The sequence below is a fragment of the Gymnogyps californianus genome, chromosome 11 (assembly GCF_018139145.2).
Source record: "Gymnogyps californianus isolate 813 chromosome 11, ASM1813914v2, whole genome shotgun sequence".
NCBI lineage: Eukaryota > Metazoa > Chordata > Aves > Accipitriformes > Cathartidae > Gymnogyps > Gymnogyps californianus.
In genome coordinates, this window is record NC_059481.1 from 12414130 (window position 1) to 12432568 (window position 18439).

At 40.7% G+C, this 18439-nt stretch overlaps 1 protein-coding gene across 2 annotated transcripts in view; it reads right to left on the bottom strand.

The window, feature by feature from the left end:
• Positions 1 to 2836: 2836 nt before the first annotated feature.
• Positions 2837 to 18439, bottom strand: part of SHC4 (SHC adaptor protein 4) — a 33400-nt gene continuing 17797 nt past the window's right edge. Inside the window, exons 3-12 of one of the 2 annotated variants that reach the window (XM_050903193.1) lie at positions 18137 to 18200; positions 17108 to 17227; positions 15381 to 15434; positions 12095 to 12146; positions 10624 to 10750; positions 8431 to 8608; positions 6987 to 7047; positions 5420 to 5599; positions 3861 to 4114; positions 2837 to 3116 (exon numbers count right to left, since the gene is read on the bottom strand). In XM_050903193.1, coding sequence (XP_050759150.1) covers positions 2961 to 3116; positions 3861 to 4114; positions 5420 to 5599; positions 6987 to 7047; positions 8431 to 8608; positions 10624 to 10750; positions 12095 to 12146; positions 15381 to 15434; positions 17108 to 17227; positions 18137 to 18200 — 1246 coding nt within the window. In that variant the 3' untranslated portion in view covers positions 2837 to 2960. Of the gene's footprint in view, positions 3117 to 3860; positions 4115 to 5419; positions 5600 to 6986; positions 7048 to 8430; positions 8609 to 10603; positions 10751 to 12094; positions 12147 to 15380; positions 15435 to 17107; positions 17228 to 18136; positions 18201 to 18439 lie in introns of both variants that reach the window. The other variant, XM_050903194.1, reaches the window with a different exon arrangement.

The window sequence follows — 18439 nt, forward strand, 5'->3', positions numbered from 1 at the left end:
GTTTTCATTGATGGAAGCAAACAGATATGTGTGTTAATGTGTTTCAGTGAAATTTATAGGAGCTTTGAAAAAGAATGAACATGCTATGCCGTGTAAATGTGACGTTATAGGCAAAATTAGCTATTTTTCCCAGGGGTTTCTAGTAACCATTAGAACAGAGATTAACTAATTCTCCTCAGCATTTTCACAGGCATGAAACGATTAAAAAAAAAAAAAAAAGTCTAAATGTGCCTGACAATTCATATTAACTTTCTCAAGAACAGTATTTTGGAAAACTTTCCAAAATTCACGTACCTTTTTTTCTTTTTAGCATAGTTACTTCTTCTAAGACTTCCACACAGGAGCTGATAGTGTACTTTACATGAGATGGCTGGTCCACAGGGGCTAAAAATTAATAACTAAGTGAAGGCACATAAATGTTAGAAACCAAAAACTGAATTCCTAGTTCCGGCTCCAGAAGAATGAATGTAATTTATTCTAGGAAAACGTCTGTTGTCTGTAATGCATGGATGTGTGTTTTTGAATTGTATCTGTAATTAGTTGGATTCTTTGCTTTCTCTCACATCAAGAGATTTTGAGATACTTGTTTATTGCACTAGCACCCAATTACCTCCCTTTCCTTCCCTTTTTCCTTCACAGTTTTGCTTCAGACACATACAAAAGATGCAGGAGCAACAAAACAAAGATTCTGTTCTTACTGCTGTTTAAGCTAGTGGTATTCAAAGAGGGAGACTTAGACTGCGTCATACTGTGATCCAAATATCACACGCTGGCTCTGGATTTTTTTATGCATTGGTAAAGTGAAAATTGGTGAAGTGAAAAAAGTCCCTAAGTCAGCATCTTGACTGGCAAAGTCATACAACTTCGATCTCATACTATCACAACTCCAAACACTATTATTCTAGTCCCGAGTAACTTTGATTTATACTAAAAATAAAGATGGAGTTCTGCACATTTTCCTTCTACGACCTGTTGTAAAACTCAGCTTTGATGCAAAAATCAAAACCGCCCTATGCAGGTCTTTCTCTCCCCTTGACATGCCACAGAAGTAGCTATTTTTGCTTCATTGTTTGCTCAATAAAGTCATGTCAAGCACATTATGAAGTTTGGTAAGATGTGAGACTAGAAAGGATACTATGCAGGGATTTAATATTCCAGTTACAGTTTCTTGCCAGCTATCCTTGCAGTGGCACAAAGCTTCAGCATGAACTCTTGCTGGGGACCTTCTTCACAGGCAAAAACCTTGCATAGGATAGAACAGGCATAAGCTTGAGCTTCTAGTCTGAAGGTTTGAGGTACCAGTAATGCCGGACGATTAGCAAGGAAGTCAACTACTAATGTTTTAAAGCTTCTCACTGCTTCAGTATATGTAATTGAGTATTTTAATCATGTTATTATCAAGGAATGAAATCTATTTTATGCCTATTGGCTGAGGACAAGAATAAAGATGTTTTTTCGTCAGCTCTAAGTGTGGCTCTTTACATCATATTTTCCCCTCCAAGGAAGCTTATGTCTTCAATAATTTTATGTGTATATGACCCCTCTTGTTTTCTAGAGGAAAGAGCTCTTACTATAGTGTCCCATTTAACATGAACACAGGCAAAAGAACAGAATGTATTTTTTCATAGTCAAATCTTCCAGCAATTGCTGAACTCCACAACAATTGTCTGCCTTATGGAACTGAGCTGGTGCGCTGGGAGACAGAGAGAATGTCCCTGCTCATGCCAGAAGACATTGCTTATCTTAAGGGGACAACTTTCTCAGGCCATCACCCGGACGACCAGTTCATTCCCCAAATCCCCCCTGCCTTTCTTCAGTTACTTATTAAATCACTGTTTCTTTAACAGGAAGCCCAAGAAATCACTGTTCACTCTGAATATAGGATTGTTCATATTTAGAGTATTTAATGTGGCAAAACAATTCATAGGTTTCCTTTAAAAGACTTTTTTCCATGTTTAGGAACAAATGGACTCTACATGAAGAAAGGGAAAACCGTATCTTGTTTTGGAAAGAACACTGAATAACGGCACATGCAAAGTTCAAACAGTCTTTTAAATAGTTTTCTCAAAATGTATCATTAGTTTTGTTCAGCTTCTCTAGTTTGTAAACAACTATGTAATCAATGAAAATATATTTAGCCTACCTTTAAAAAGAGATGTCTCCAGTATTAATTGGTAATAATAGTAAAATCATATGCAAGAAAAATATTAGGATCTAGCATGCTTGTGTTTAACAAGTTCTATTCCAAAATTATATTACATATATTAATTTCAACTTTGTAAATGTTGCATAATCTCAAGTCTTTTAAGTAGTCAGACAGTGATAAAAAATGATTAAGAAACCGGACAACCTTTTTGTATTGTGAATGCTATTCATCTCAAACATTACTTGCTAGTAAAGTGCTGTTACAAGCAAAACAGAATTGTTAGTGTCTATCGAAAGCAGATGACATTTTAGTAGTACTCAAATTGTATTTGTTTTGGCAAATAGTTAAAAGCTTAGACATGTTTGTTTAACCACCCAAAACTAATTCAGTATAAATAATATTGGTTTCCAATAATTCTATGCTAAAAGGCACGTACTAATGTTCCAGCAGTTCGTTCAAGTGAGCTTTTGCACGTAGAGGTTTAATTGTGCTTTTAAATAGTTACTGATTGAGTATGACCTTGAAAGTGACATTTGTGCATGTCTAAAATACCTTTTCACAAATGAATCTCACACTCTGAAGGTGTAATTTTAAGATTAAGATTATATATATCTATATAACTATGTTTGTTGATCTCTATAGATCTACATAGATATACACATATACATATATTCATACATACACACACAAAAGGGTATCTTCTTGAAGAGCAGCAGAAAGTGCAGTCTATATTTTTTGAATTGTCTTCATAATAGAATGTTCTCAGTACAGTTTTCAGATAGGAATTGCCTTGGGATTTGTGAGATCCAAGGGATTATTTGTGATATTGCATGTGTCCCACATTACTCTCTTTCCTTACAGGCTGCTTCAAGCTCACTTCACTTCCAGAAGAGATGATTGGCAAATTATTTTCCATGTGATACTGAATAAGATGACCCACACTATCAAATACATGGTCTTTGGTTCTCACCTAATGAAAGAAGCAACAGAATATATTTATGGTTAGATTGTACATGTAACTGGTTGGACATAAGCCTAGCGCATTAAAGTCAAAAGGCATTTAAGCCACTGAACTCACTAGAGCAGGATCATTAGGCTATAGACAGCAATTCAGACCTATCCTTTGACCTACCGTTAGCTGACATGACAAGCAGAGGACCAAGTTAAAGAGACTGTATGTAGAACTGGGCTGATTCTGCTAAGGGGAGTGAAATAACCTTTTTTTTATTCTCCACAGAAGGGAGATATTTTTCCCTAAATCCCACTGAGGATTACTTTTCTGATTTACTCTCTCCTCTGAGAGATGTCACTCAAGGGTGCTCTTCTAGCCCTGAGCAGAAGCAAGTACAATGGAAGTGACAACAAACTGGCTCTACCTTTTCTGTATCCAGAAGTGTGTTACTAATGAAATTAATTATTTAACGTTAGGGTTATTTTTCTAGCAATATAATAACGACTCAAAGGATGTATTAAGTGTATACACTAATTATCAGCACCTGGACTAACAACAATATTTAAGTACCTCACTTCTAGTTCCATGGTACTTCAGTGCTTGTAAGTCCTTGAATTGAACTTTCAAACCTACTGAAGTCACTGGCTAAATTTAAATTAACCTGGATGGAATCAGATCAGTTCCACTTCCTGGACTGCACCCATGCGTTTTGACTGAAATATCTGAGCAGCCCTGAAATTTCAGTATATGAAATGTTCATACCTTGCCCTCGGGATCCACCAAGAGCAGATGCTTTGCTTGCCCTCCCTGAAGTCCACTGAGGACATACTGACCAGGTGACGTTGTGCTCTCTCGCACCAGAAAATCCCCATCGTTGACTAAGAGGCTTTCTGCTACTTTCCTGTTTAATTTGCCATGGTAACAATCTTCATTCTTTAGCTGTTGCTTTATTTGTGGCAGAACACAGAGACCAGCTGTGTTGCTTGTGGCACTCTGCTGAGCAGCTTCCGGTAACTCTAAAATTAAATGAAAGGGAATGTATTGGACACTGCACCTAGAACTTCATTGTAAAAGGATGCAAGACAATATTTTTTATAGCTTTTAAAAAATTCAAATGGTTCAGTCTTGAAGCTGTGATCAAACCAACCTTACAGACTGTAATAATATGTACACATGAATGCTCACAACCCTCCAGTGCATTAGGTAAAATTATCACACCATCTCCTCCCGTACCTTAGATGGGAAAGCCTTGGGTCGCTAGGCAACAGGGATTGGAACCAGGAATTTTTCTGATGCTCTACTGTTTTGGGTTTGTATTTCTTTGGTTGTATTAAAAAGTCAAATCTTCCCTGTAAAAACAAGATTTTTGTTGGGTTTTAGCCACTTTTTTTTTTTTTAAGATATAGTTTTTCCTTCTTCCTTAACAAGCTCTGAAGAGCTTGTCATGGATCATTGGGAGAGTCATGTTGAGTGGCTCCAGCTATGTGCAGGAATGTAAGACAACATGGCCAACATAGCCAGAAGGGAAGGATTACAGCATGATGCATCAGCTGTGAAAAAACGAACAATTACTGAATGTACTAACAAAACTGGGTGGTTTGGGATATAGCCAGTCAGACTGCAAATGATTCACAGGCAGGATTTTTCTAAGGAAAATAAGAGGATACCACTTCTTCAATGGAATTGTGCAACCTAAGGCTCCTCAGGATATAGCCAGTTCCTTTTAGAGAATAATAACAGCCCCAGGTTGGAAATGTCTCAGTGGTCACAGATTTCCTTTACTGTAGTTCTGTTCAGTCCTTTGCCCACTTTCTTGTGTGGAGCCAACTCTGACAGAGAAAACACTCAGTGGGAAACCGTAAAAGACAAAGCTAAAAAATAAAGTATTTTCAATAATGAGGACAATCAGTAGCAACTATATAGTCATTTAATGGATATCCACCACTTTGAGTCTGTAAATCAAGATTTAAGTTGACATACATTTAATAGATACTACTGATCAAACACTTTGATTTAGAAATTATTCAAGCTTTCACACCATCTTAAAGACTTGCTTATTATTACCTGTGGAACACTATTTATTGTCATCAACCAACTACAGAAGATGAAAGGTTACTCTGCTTGCTTACCATCACTACTTTTACTCTTTAATCCCCTTTGTCTTGAATTTAACAAGCAAAAAACCCAACCAGGATGGATTTCTTCCCCCCGTCTTTTCTATATTTCTTATGGGGAAACCAAAATCTTTCTCCATGCACACAGATGACAAGACCCCCTCTTTTCAAAGCTTAGAAAGATATGGTATTGCAATGGGAACCTACTGGCCTGACGCAGTGGGCTCCCATGGATCTGTGTTGTTGCTGTACCACGGGCTGTACAGACTGCAGACTGCAGGGTCTGTGTGTTGATGTAACACGGGTCATCAAAAAGATCTGTTTTGTAGGCAGGCTTCAATAATGTTGCCTCTTTTTTTGTCTTCTGTGATCTTTCACCACAATTACCTGCAATTAGTATATAGTATGCACAGATTTCCTTCTTTTTTTTTTTTTTTTAACTCAAGTTAAAGTAACTGTAAAAGCTGAAATAGGAACATTGTTGTTCTTATATATCCCACTAAAGTCATTCAGAAGGAAAAGAAAAATTGGCAGATTAACTTGTTTTTCCTTATGGCTAGAAGGCACAAGGTACACTATCCAAAATGAGTTAGAATGAAGTTTTCAAAAATGTTCCGCACTGGTTCAGTTCTGCTTCAATCAATGTCAGCAGTAAACCCCCCACTGATTGAAAAGAAATTAATACGTATGACTCTACAGAGACACAAGCCATATACGTTGTTTGCTGCAAAACCCTTTCCTTCCCCTCTGCACCACAAAAAAAGCTTGTGGGAAGCTGAACGATTCTCTTTCTTGCTGTTCTGGTGGAGCAGGGAAGATAGAGGAGGTTGGCGCTTTGTGGCTCTGCCTGGAGAGCCAAAGCCACATCTGTCAGGTTAGGATCCAAGCCTAGGAACAGGCTAACAGAATATCCCCTGCAGGGTATGAAAATAATAGCACTTCAGCTAGCCAAATAGCACACATATTTTTGCTCTTCAGCAAACATTTTATTCATAGATCTATTCATTCATTCATTTATTTGTTCACCCTCTCTTTGTAGAAACCATTTGATTCTCCTTTCCTTAAATCAGAAATAACACAAGAAACTGAACTATCCCCTCCAGACAGTGTAATGGATCGCTTTAGAGCGGTGCAGGTGGGAATTCAAGAAGGACCTCATTGTGCAGTGAAAGAGATGAGCTGAGGAAATGTGCTCAGGGCATCAGCTGTGGCAAGGGAAGTCCAGAAAGGGATGGAGGCTGGTGATCTCCTGGGGTCCCAGAGAGCATGTTTCGCTGAAGGCAAATCGATCTCAGGCACAAAGCCACCCAAGGCAGGGGAAGGGCACAGTCACACTGAGAAGCCAGTGACGCTGGAACCAAGGGCACGGGCTCTGTTGGAACAACCACCTGATGCTGATAGTTTGAGTCTCAATGAGCATTTGTAGGGGGAAGGGGTATTTTCAGGGACTGATAAGCAACGAAGTATCTTCCTTTTTCAAAGGGTATGAAAGGGAATAAAACAACAAAGAGTATGAAAGAATAAAAAAACAAAGAGCTACTGTACAGTATCATGACAAGTAAAACGAGTAAGTCTGCCAGCAGACATGAAGATAGATTAGTGGCCTTTAGAAAAGCTGTAAGGCTTTTTTGTCTGCCCTTCATCTAGGGAACTAGAAATGACCTACTAAGTAGAACACTTTTCACCATTGTATCGAAAGCCAAGGGGCAGCTCTTCCAGGCAGTCTGCCTTGGTTAATTCTGCATATGCATGAGAAGGAAAAGAGAGTACATACCCACAGTTTTGTTTTCTTCTGGACAATTTTCATATATATTGATGAATGTTGGGCTGCCTGTCTGTAGAAAAATTGTAAAAACTGTCACGTAAAGTAGTCCCTTAGAAACCTCAGGTAACTTTAAAACATCCATGCACCAGTTAATTGGGATACAGGTAGCTAAACGTATCTTCTTCACCAAAGAATTCCTATCTCCTCAAATAATATTTCATGCTGATACTCTTCTTTCTACAGGGCATCATGTCTGGACATACTCCAATCTCACAGAGACTGCTAACTGCCCAGTTATGTATCTAAGGTTTAGTATATACAGTATAAATCCTAGGTAGTAAAGTTCAGATTTTCTTATAAATGTTCCTTGCAATAAAAACAAGGAGAAATAACTACAGGCATCATAGTTTGAAAGTTAAATGGTCACCAAGTTGTCTGAGCAGCACTAGAAGGTCATCAGAACTGAAAGGAAAAACAAATAAGTAACACCCCATGGAAAAAAGGCTTTTGCATTTGCATGCTGCAGGGTAGCTCCTTGCAACAACTATGGCAAGCTTCAAATGCATACTCAGGATGTAGTCAAACACCTTTTTAGAGAACTGTTGGAGAGGCAGAGACCACCAGGCCCACAGCCGAGACGTGGAGTATGGTTGAGGTCAACAAAGCGAAAAATGGATGGAGCAGTAGCACAGGAACACGCAGGAACCTGAGAGCAGTTGCCACCAGACACAAATAACACTTGGGAGCTGCAACTTTTTACACAGCACCAACTGGATTCCAGTGGGCACGTCTGAGTGCACTCCCTGTGAGCAAAGCAGTGGTGCCTGCTTCCCTCAGTGGGGAAATGCCGGTGTTTCCGAGAACTCGCACAGCAGGCTTTGAAGTCTGTGCAGCCAGTCTGAACTTGGCTGGTTTTACTCCCTGACTGATTGGGTTTTATTCCCCACTATCCCAGACAAGAGCCGCAGATATATGCATTTTTTGCTGCTGTGGCTGATTTAACAGAGCCTCTTGAAACACTCCAAGGGTAATTAATGTTGTATATACATTGCAGTCAGTTAATGTTGTATGTATAGGTTGTAGAGCATAATGGACAGGATGAAATATTTATCAGATCACAGAATCAGGAGCCAGGAGGTCCCAGATTTTGCAGATGTTCTCTCAGACAAGCCATTTAAATCTGTATCTATTTTCTTCTCACAGCTAACAAGTGAACAAGGGAATATTACTCGATCTCCTAAAAGTACTCTAAGGACAAACCAGTTAATATTCAGAAAGTGCTTTGGGATTCAATTATGTACTAAGCATCATTAAATCTAGCCTAAAAAACCCTTTCCCAGGATAATCAGGACCTGGTTCTGATGTTAATGCTATGCTTTACACCACAGTAACACTTTATTATTCATTCCCATAATAGGCAGCAAATAGTTATCCCAGAAGATGATGTACTTACCAAGCAATACTGCTTTTTGCACTGTATAAGACAGTTAGCCCTTTGGTCTGTTTGCACTTTCATTCGCATGTCTAACACTCCACCGGTGGGAGGCTCTTTCCCTGGAATTTCGTTGTAATATTCATGATCCTCTGTCTCCTGTGAATTCCCAGCTGATCCCTTACCATTTGCTGCGTCGCTGAAAAAATACGGGGGGAAAAAAAGCGCGACTGATGTAATCAACTGCTTTCTAATGTAGGCAAACGTCCCTAGTGTTTGTGCATCGCACAATACACAGATTAGCCATATGGAGGCTGTAAAGCGCTTTGGGCCTGAACTTTCAGAGCTCTTTATTTTTCCAGTTACTTCTTCCTGAATTAAAAATGGAGTCATCACAGTTTGGGGTGCAGGGAGGTACAGTCATTTTCGTAGCACCAGGCAGCCCAGATCCCTTTTCTTTGACTTAAAAATATAAGAGCCACTTACTGAAACTTTAAGAGAAGAGTGCCAATGCATCGTGCATTAAAGTGTCCAAAATGTAGATCATAAAACTAATTCCTCTGGCTTCTTGTCTCAACTGTATAAATCTAGAAATTGCTGGGGGGAGTGGGGGGACACAGACACTTACGAGAGAAAATTAAAACCTCATGGCGTTTACTTAGACAAGCCTGCAACTGTTTTAGAAAATCAAATATTGCTACAAAAAAAATTATGTCGTTTTCCTGAGTGGTATGTACCCTGATTTTAATAACCATAATCAATATAACTGTTCTGTTTCAGCTTGAAGAAAACACTGAACGACATGAAGGAGAGCACCCAATGTTTTTCTTGAGCTAAACCAGAATGATGATAGTTTAAATGTACAGCTGATACACTGCAAAACCACTAGGTGCTTCCTGTACTGTCTCCGGTCCCGAAATAAAAAGCTCATCTCAAATCTTACTTCTCTGATTAACAAGAATATAATTGGATAAAAGGCCTCAAGCAGGAAAGAGATAAAGTTCAAGTAGTTGATTATGTGATATGCAGTGCAAGTATTTGATTATGTGATTCATAGTAGTTTGGAAGTGAGTGACTCATTCACACAGCAATATCCGACTTCTCTGCCCGAGGACCGTTCTCCAAGGCTGGCTGCGGGTTAGGCTCAAGGAGGGAATCTAATTAGCCTCTTCCATTTCTCCTTGCTCTGATTTACTTGTGGCATAACCTAGCAGAGCTTCATAGGAAAGGCTCTTCCTCTGGTTATTGTCCCCAGGGAAAACAGACCAGTATTAGCAGTGGAATGGCAAGAACCACTATATACAATGAAATAAATATAAACTGGAGCTTGGGCTGCTGTTATGTAATAAAACCAGCTCTGTTGCATGGCATTAGGCACTGTACCAGTGACACTGCCTGCACAGTGACTCCCGGTGCTCAGGATGCAGTTAAGTGGCATTACAGCTCTACCTACTCATGGGAGGTAGCAAGCAATCAAATTTGGTGTTACAGTAAAGAAAAGACTGAGAAAAATAGGCATGGCTAACCTGTGAGGAGAGCCATAAATTAGAGCAAGAATTTTGTCCCCAGTGCAGTGGAAAAAGGGTAATTGAAATGGGGAATTGCGGTCCAGAAATTAATCTAGGCCCTGTATTTTGAGCAATGTGCAGAGGACAGGGCTTCATACTTTAAAATGCCAAGCAGTGGCTGTGTTTATTTCAGTACACGAGGCTGATGTAAGTCACGCCAGGTAGAATCTGAGGCCGCTGCCAGGACATGAGCAGAATAGCAGAAAGGTGAATTACAACAGCTTTTTTCCACTTTCCACAGCTGCAGCAAACTTAAACTTGGCATAGGTCAGGACTGAGCTCAGCGTGTGTGTGCGTGCATGCACGCGCAGTATTTATAGAGCTGAACTTACTTGGGCAGAGTAATTTGAACATTTGTTCAACTTACTTGCATGACTTAAGATAAGGCTGATCTAGCTAAGGAACAATACAGCTAAATTCTGTGTTATGCACCTGTACAAATGTCATGGAAATCAATGGAGTTTACTGGAATAAGCTAATTTTAGTCTATTATACTCTGTACATACAGCATATAGTACAATTAGCATATGTCCAGAAAGCATATCCAAAGTATCTTATTTATGCATCACTCTTTGGAGTATATGGTTTTCCTGAAAAGTACTAAAGAGAAGGAAACCGCCAGTTAAGTGACTGAGAATGTGCTGACCTTTCATTAGACGTAACCAGGCTAGATGGGTTCTTCAGGTACTGTTTGAACCGGAGCTCAAAAGCCTGCCCTATGGTGTTTATCACCTCCTGCGCCATCCCATTGGGACACTCCAGTATGTGGCATGCTGCAAAGAGACACCTTACTTTAATTAAAGTAAATGTACTTTATACCAGAAAACAGAGACATAAGCTGTATTGCTTATAGCAGAAAAGCTGGGCATGAAATTAAGCATCTACATAGCTTTAGGACATTATACAGACTGAGATTTTTGATGTGTTAAGGAAATTGCTCTAGGTGTTTTTTTAATCATAGTATCAACTTATACCTCAATAAAAGAAACTCTCCATTTATGCTTCCTGCATGGAGTGCTCCTGAATCTCCTTTTCTCTCCCTGCCTGGCAGTAAACAGAAGCGGGGAGAGAACCAGCCCTGCCAGTGTGCAGTTTTCATGTGAAACAGCATGAAAACACAAGTATGGGCGGCTCTGGCAGCCTCGGGCAGGGCTCCCTCAGGGCAAGACCATGCTTCTGCCCCCAGTCCTTGTTCTCATGCACAACCTCAGGAAACTCACTCCAGTAGTGAGTGCCCTGTGCCCAGGACCAGCTGTCCCCTCTGCAGAGCCACCGTGAGACAGCACTCAGGGATGGTGCTGGGCCAGCTGCCAGCCCTGCCTGCAGGCTGCCAGGGTACAGGAGTTCTGCACATCTCAGCATCAATACCGGGACTTACTGGTGAACTCGCAGGGTGCCTTAAGTTAGTCAAAATAGCGGTGATGGAGCTACAGAGAGGTGGCAGGCCAGACTGTAAGGCTCCAGCCCAGCTTCTCCAGAAATCATCCTGATCCTCTGAGCCATCCACAGCACCTTAGAGCGAGCTCTCCTGTGAGCTGCCACTACCAACTTCATAGCCATTGGCAGTGTTGCTCTGAGAACTGTCTGGCATGAAAGAAGCAGCCAAAGGCCAGTCTTTCTTGTACTGCATGCAAATAATGAGAGTGATGGAAAGGGATTTTATCCCCTGGATTAGCCTCCAGAGGGGAGAAGGTCTCATACACCTGAGTATATACCCCACTCTGCCTTCCAGTAGCATACCCAGGAGTCTGGGTTAGATGAGGAAGGCTCATTCACTACCCTTCCCTCATCTGGAAGTTGTCCCAGAGCAGGGCAGCTGCCCACCTTGCTAGGCTCTGCCCTTCCTCCCCAGCCAAGGCTGGCTTGGGAAGGCTCCTACCCCTGCATGGAGCCAGCAGCTTTAGTCTGACCTGCAGATTCTCACTTCGTTGCACAAAGAATATGACATTTAAAGCCACAGCCTGCATACCATCACCCATATCCATACAGGGAAGTCAGAAATTGTACAGAATATTGAGCTGTTCAGTAGCTTTCTGATTTTAAAACTCACACAATTCCTTGGTACAGATAAAGCAATCATATAAACATGTATAACAATCTGAAAATTGTTTCCATACCTCTCTGATTAACAGGATCTTTTGCTACATATGCAACATAGTCTGTTGTATCCTATAGGAAAGAAGGCAACAAATATCTTTAAAATTATCATTATGAACAACCCTACCATCATAGCAAAGCAGCTGAGTACAGAGAGATATATTTTTAGCTTTAAAAAGCATGCTTCTTTCAGGGAAAACAACCAGAGGTACTAGCAAAGTGCACTAAGGGAAGGATCAGTGACACACTGGTGGCTATCAACACAGTAATTGTCCTCAATCTTTTTCTTGTAATAAATGCACTAGACCATTTGGCATTCTTTGGGTCTTCAATAAACTGTGTATTCAATTCCAAACTCTGCAACAGGAGTAGAAACACAACTGGTACTTCATCAGCAGGCAATACTGCTCTCCTCCGCTGCTCCCACAGAGCTCAAAGCCTCTCCTGAGTAACGCATTAGGGCTGCGTGACTGCCAGTCACAGCTTTTAGCTGGGACAGTCCTTATCAATATCAGGAAGATAAAATAGTGCTAAAATACTGCAAAGGACAAGTTAGAATATTCCCAATTTGTAGCATGAAGATTGAGTTTTGAAGGCATCTTAGAGAAAAGTTGATCTTTAAAATATTGCAGAATACAATAGGTATCTGATCTCAATTGCTGCTGCCTGATTTTAGTCTGGCTACGATCAGGTTAAATTACTCTGGATCTCAAGGCTGCTGCTGAGATCAGACAGCCTCAGTATAATCACTTGTCTGTTTCAGATTCTCTTTCCAGCCAACATTGAAACAATCCTCACTTTTTCTAGTCAAGCTGAAAAGGGAACTGGAATAGAAAAATTAACATTTCTAGTCATACTGCAAAAGCAAAGAGTCGCTTGATAATTCAGTGTTATAGTAAAAATGGTGAGGTAATGAATAACATTCTTTTAATTATTAAAGATGCATTTTGTTATTTTGGATCTTTAAGGCGGGATGGGGAAAATGCAATTTGCAGCTTAAAGGCATGGCTCTCTTGAGGGAAGATGCAATCAGCTGGCAGGAAACAAGGCCCCCATTTGCAATATGCACAAGAACAATCATTTAATAATTCACAATGAATGACACGAGAGGCAGGTCTTAGGGCCAGCAGAACTTGTCCTAGATAATTTTTTTTAAATCTCCAAAGTTAATATCATTAAAACAAAGTAAGCTAAATATTTCTTTTGCATTTAGTGAACTCAATTTCCTTCCTTTTCCTTTCAGGTTTTTCTTAAAGTTCATAAATATTTCAGGATACTTTTAAAATAAATTAGATTTAGAGAGCAACTAGAAACTAAAATAACTGGAGCAGTACCTGCTATTTTTGTATCTTTGTAATGTTTATGCACATGCATGGATGACTTTGCTTTAAAATAAAGCCAGAATAGGCTTTATTCTCAGGCAGAATATTGCTACTCCTTAACAGTGCAGAGCAACACTGAACTGTGCTTAGATCCTGAAAATGGGGGCAGATGGAGAGACATGTCCTGTGGAAACTATCTCCCATTTTAAATGTAAAGGGCATTTTGGAAAAATTACCTGAACAAGCCGCCAAAATTGCCCCTTATGTGAAGTGCCACTAGATTTATAGTTACCACCGCTGAGCAAGACCTCCATTTTACACATTCTCCCAGTAAGAAAAGTGTCACCAGCTGCACCACCAAGCCCATTTCCTGCAGCACATCTGTGTGCAAGCACATCTCTTGGTGGTCCTGCCATTAAGCACTGACTAAACCCAGCCCTGTATAGCCTGTGAGATCTGATGGGATCACTGTACAAGACCAATGCAGGATAATAATACAAAAAAACCTAAAAAAGGTAAACAAGCCCTGGAGAATTACTCATCCAATCCACTGAGCAGAGGTCTGAAAACATATCCCTGAATTTTCCAAACTGGAAATGTTACATAGAGACAAACTAGACAGCCAGCGTCTAGGACATGGTACATACTTCAAAACCAAGTCAGCTTAAGGACATATTTAAATTGTTTAACTATCAAGAAAACTGGAATTTGGAAATGAAGCATTGTGATGCTCAGCACAACAGCGCACCAGCCCTTGGAGCTGCCTGGAAATCCACATCAGGCAGGGTCTGCAAAGCCCAAAGACTGTATTGTACAGTGTGGTATATTAGGATAGCCCAGGCATCCAAAGGTGAAATTTGAACTTCTTAGACTCTCAAAATGCCTTAAGCTTTAAATAGGATCTTTAAGGATGTAGTACTTTGGCACCAGGCCTGTGCTGTACCTCCCTTCTGGGTGCAGGACTGACAGCAGAGAGCCTGCACACGTGCTCCCTCCCCACTTCCCAGCCCAGCTCCAGAAAGCTCCAGTTCTCAGGCAGTTTGGGCAGCATGTCTCTGAGCAGAGCAGAGCAGCTGGGCTCCTTACGTCGCCCACATGGCCCTCCAGAGAAGATCTGTCAGCCACACAGGGCCAGTTCCCCTTGCCTGCTCCTAAATCCAAAGAGGCAGATCTGTCATTTTCCAGTCAAAGCTGGATCTGGCTTCCACCCAGTGTTACCAAGAGCATGACCCAGAGCCTTCTCTTTTCCCTGTTTCGTAACCAAAGAACAGGGAGACATTTAACAAAATTGAAGGGCAGAAAATTCAAAACTGATTAAAAAAATACTGTTTTCATACCACATGGAGTGTGAAATTCAGAACGCTGGCAGGGCTGGACTTGCTTAGATTTGAAGAGGGAATAGGGCATGTTTATGGATGACAAATTTCCTGCTTACAATCATTGCAATAAAGAGTTTGGAAGAGGACAGAAAACCTCTTGCTTGAAAACATCAATGACTTCATGACTACGATACTAGAAGAAAAACCCATATCTGCAGGAAGAAGAAGGTTATGCCACATCTGTCTCATAGAAGCTGTTTGTCTGACTCAAAATTCGTCTAAAAATTTAGAGGTGCCAGTGCTGACCACTTTGTGACAGGTACTGGATTACAGGGACCACAGAACTGATGCAATTACTATGTTCACGTGTTCTTATTTTTAGATCCCCAAGTCTGAGGGCTTTTGAATGAACTGAGGCTCACTGATGGGCAACAGGAAAGTTAATTATACGTATCTATCAAAGATCCACTGGATCTCTATTCCACGTCTCCTTTCCAGTCTCAGTCCTTCAGTCTTCTTGTATTACTGGTCATGAGCCAGAAGTACGGTGTACTCTGTTAGTGCTTGTGGATAGGAAGGGATGAAGGCAAGTATTTGCAGGTACTTTTATTCTCATAATAATTTAATTATACCTGCGGAAGTATATCTTATAAATCAATACTTACTGGGTCACCTCCAGAAGCAAATGAGATGGACTGCATGTGATGGTTGGCAATAATCTGAAAAGCATGACAAACTAGTTAAACATGCTCGTGTGCCACACGTTTAGAAAACAGCAGAGCATATATCTTCATAGAGCAAGCAAATAAGTTCATGACAACCCAATCCATTAATACATGCACATATCATTTGTGAAGGAAGGAGATAAAAATAGGAATATTTTTGAGGCTACCCATTCATGTTTAATAATGCCTAGATCCCTGAGTAATCTTCCTTAAAGGGTTTTCAGAATGAATTCAACCACCAACTTCTAACCTCGTCAGTATGAAGCTAAATGAGACTTTGAAAGGGGAATAACTGGAGACACTGGATGCATTTACAAAGTCTTGAGATATTAATTCATTTTAAAGTTACCAACAATTTTATTTAAATGCCTGGTGTATATAATGGTGGGGTTTTTACAAACAGGCCCCACTGATACTCTGATCATATTCTCTCTCACCACTAGCACCAAACTGTTACCTGGTAGAAAATTCTCTAGCCAGATCAAGCATCAACGTTTCTTGGTTTCAAACACTACCTCATCTCTGGAGACAAACTGTGCTTTATTATAAAATCAAGTGCAATAGATTATGCAGGTGTGAACACAATGAAATGTGGTGGCGGCACAAGAATAGAATAAATAGGATTTTCTGTTTGCAAAGGTCTAGTAATGAAAGACCTAGAAAGAATTTCAAGACAGTGCCTTGCACACCCGTGTGTGCAGTGACCGGGCACATCAGTGCATCTGGAAGGAGATCTGTCCAGCCGGCTTTTAGTCCTGTTACAAACAGGAACAGGTTAGAAGGGCCATACTTTAGCTGCCGACCCCCAGAGTTTCACCTGCTGCAGGGAAGCCCTTTGCTGCTGTACCTGAAAGGAAGGGAAACCTGGTGCCATAAACCGTTACCCCTCCTAGCACAGATGTCCAAGGGACAGGAGACCTTTGTGCTGCAGGCAAACCCCCAAGAGCTGCTTGATGGTCAGCATGGCATCAGCTCAGTGCAGTGATTCCTCAGAGCCAGTGAGCCAAAACTACCTCCTTGATGTTCCCCGGCTCCAGCTTGGAGTGAAAGCTGCTGCTGGCCCCGGGTGAGATCGTGCTGGGAGCTGAAGCCAACAGCTGACGGAGGAATTAGGTGGGCAGGACGAAGCTCCTCATCACATCTGCCAAGAAGGGAGCGCACCCCAGTTCGTGGGTAGATCCAGGCTCTTGGGAACACATCTCGATGGAGCCCAGAGACTTTGCATAGTATAACTGATTATGCATATATATTACCCAGCTGTAAAATAGCTTTGAATGACACCAAAGCCAAGCTCTGACTCATTATTTATATCAAATTTTTTTTTCCATAGGACTTGTCAGAAACTCCAGTCAGGACTAGTGCCTTGTTTATTAGGCACTGTACAGGCAGACACACACACAGAGAAACAGTTTGCTAAGCGCTTAAGAATTCCTCCCCATGGAAGACAGCATCATAAACAAAAAGGGCATGTGCTGCATGTCCAATTCCTCCAAAGTGCTCTCATTTTTAAATTCAGCGGCATCATGTAATTCAGCTTTACCAGGCATGCGCAAGAAGACTAAAGGGTGCTGCTTTCCCTTCGAAGCGCCCAATCTTTCTTCAGAAGCCACAAAAGGAGGAGAATACAGTAGCATGGAGAAAAGGACGCTGATTTATATGTATCCTACCTGCTGCGTGTCAACATTAATCAAAGTGAGGCTGCTTGTTGAAATGGTCAGCTTTATATTCACGCCAGAAAACTGAAGGTTACTTTTGCCAAGTACAGAAGACAGAAACTTCACTGGAGGCTTTGAACAAAGAAACAAAAGAAAGAGGCTGTCAGCTGAGTCTGTCAGGGGCAGAAACGTATCATAGTCTAATATAATAGTCTAATAAATCATCGATTTTATGATATCTTATTGAGAATTTCAATGGAGCAAGGATAATGGCTTGATCAAATACAAACAGATCTTCTAACAAATATCAGCTTTGAATACAATACTTGTAGGCATGGTTTTTATGTTAATAATGGGAAAAAAGTTTTAAAGCAAAATCCCAGGGAGCTAAATGTTATAGCTGGCTCAGTAATTCAGAATGTGTAATCTTCCTGCTGAACTCTGCTTCGTTTCCTGGGGATGAAGTGTTTCTGAGTAAATCAAGAAATTCTCTCATGTATTCATTTTTCAGGAGCAAGCTCATTCCTCCTGAGCCCCACAGTTACAGAAGGGAATCAGTAAGTTCCACTGGACACGACCCAACAGCAGCCACTGACCTTGCCTCTCATTGCATCCCAGTTATTTAATAAGTGATCAGCCCATTAAACACTGCCATTTTAGTTGTGTTTAATTTTATACATATATAAATAACAGTCAAGTAATCCTCCAGTGAATGAGCTCCATTTTGCAATCAAAAAAAAAACCCTCCGACATTTTACCAGCCAGAATCTAAAACCTGTAAAGCACCGAGCACTTCAAAGGCTGGTAGGAGCAGGAACTCTGGGCAAAGCATTAATCCTGAAGAAAATAAGGTAGGGCATGGCCTCGGCCCCAAACCGAGCAGGCTAAACACCCTGCTACAAGCACTTTCATGTTATACTGAGTTCAGATGGATTAATGTGCACTAACTCCAGCATGGACTGAAGCCTGTTAGGGAATCATGTATCCAGCTTATGAAATACAGATATAGAAAATTAATCGTTCAGCTAAAACAGTATTTACCTTCCGCTTTTTCATAGCTCCATTTGTACCTGATACAGCTTCACACAGTCGGCTTATTGCTTCCCTGCAAATAGAAAAATACAGCACAAACTGTTGGATCATTTCACATGCATCATCTGTAACAGGGCCAGCACCCTGTGATTTATTGTTATCGTCCCACTTCTTAACACAAATCTTCTGGAAGGTCTTTCACAGTTGTTTTTCTTTCTTCTTTCCTCCCGCTGTTAAAAAAAAAAACCCTATTTAACAAAATACAATGATTCAGCAGCCTGATTCGGGTTGATTCTTTTTCTTCATAAAACA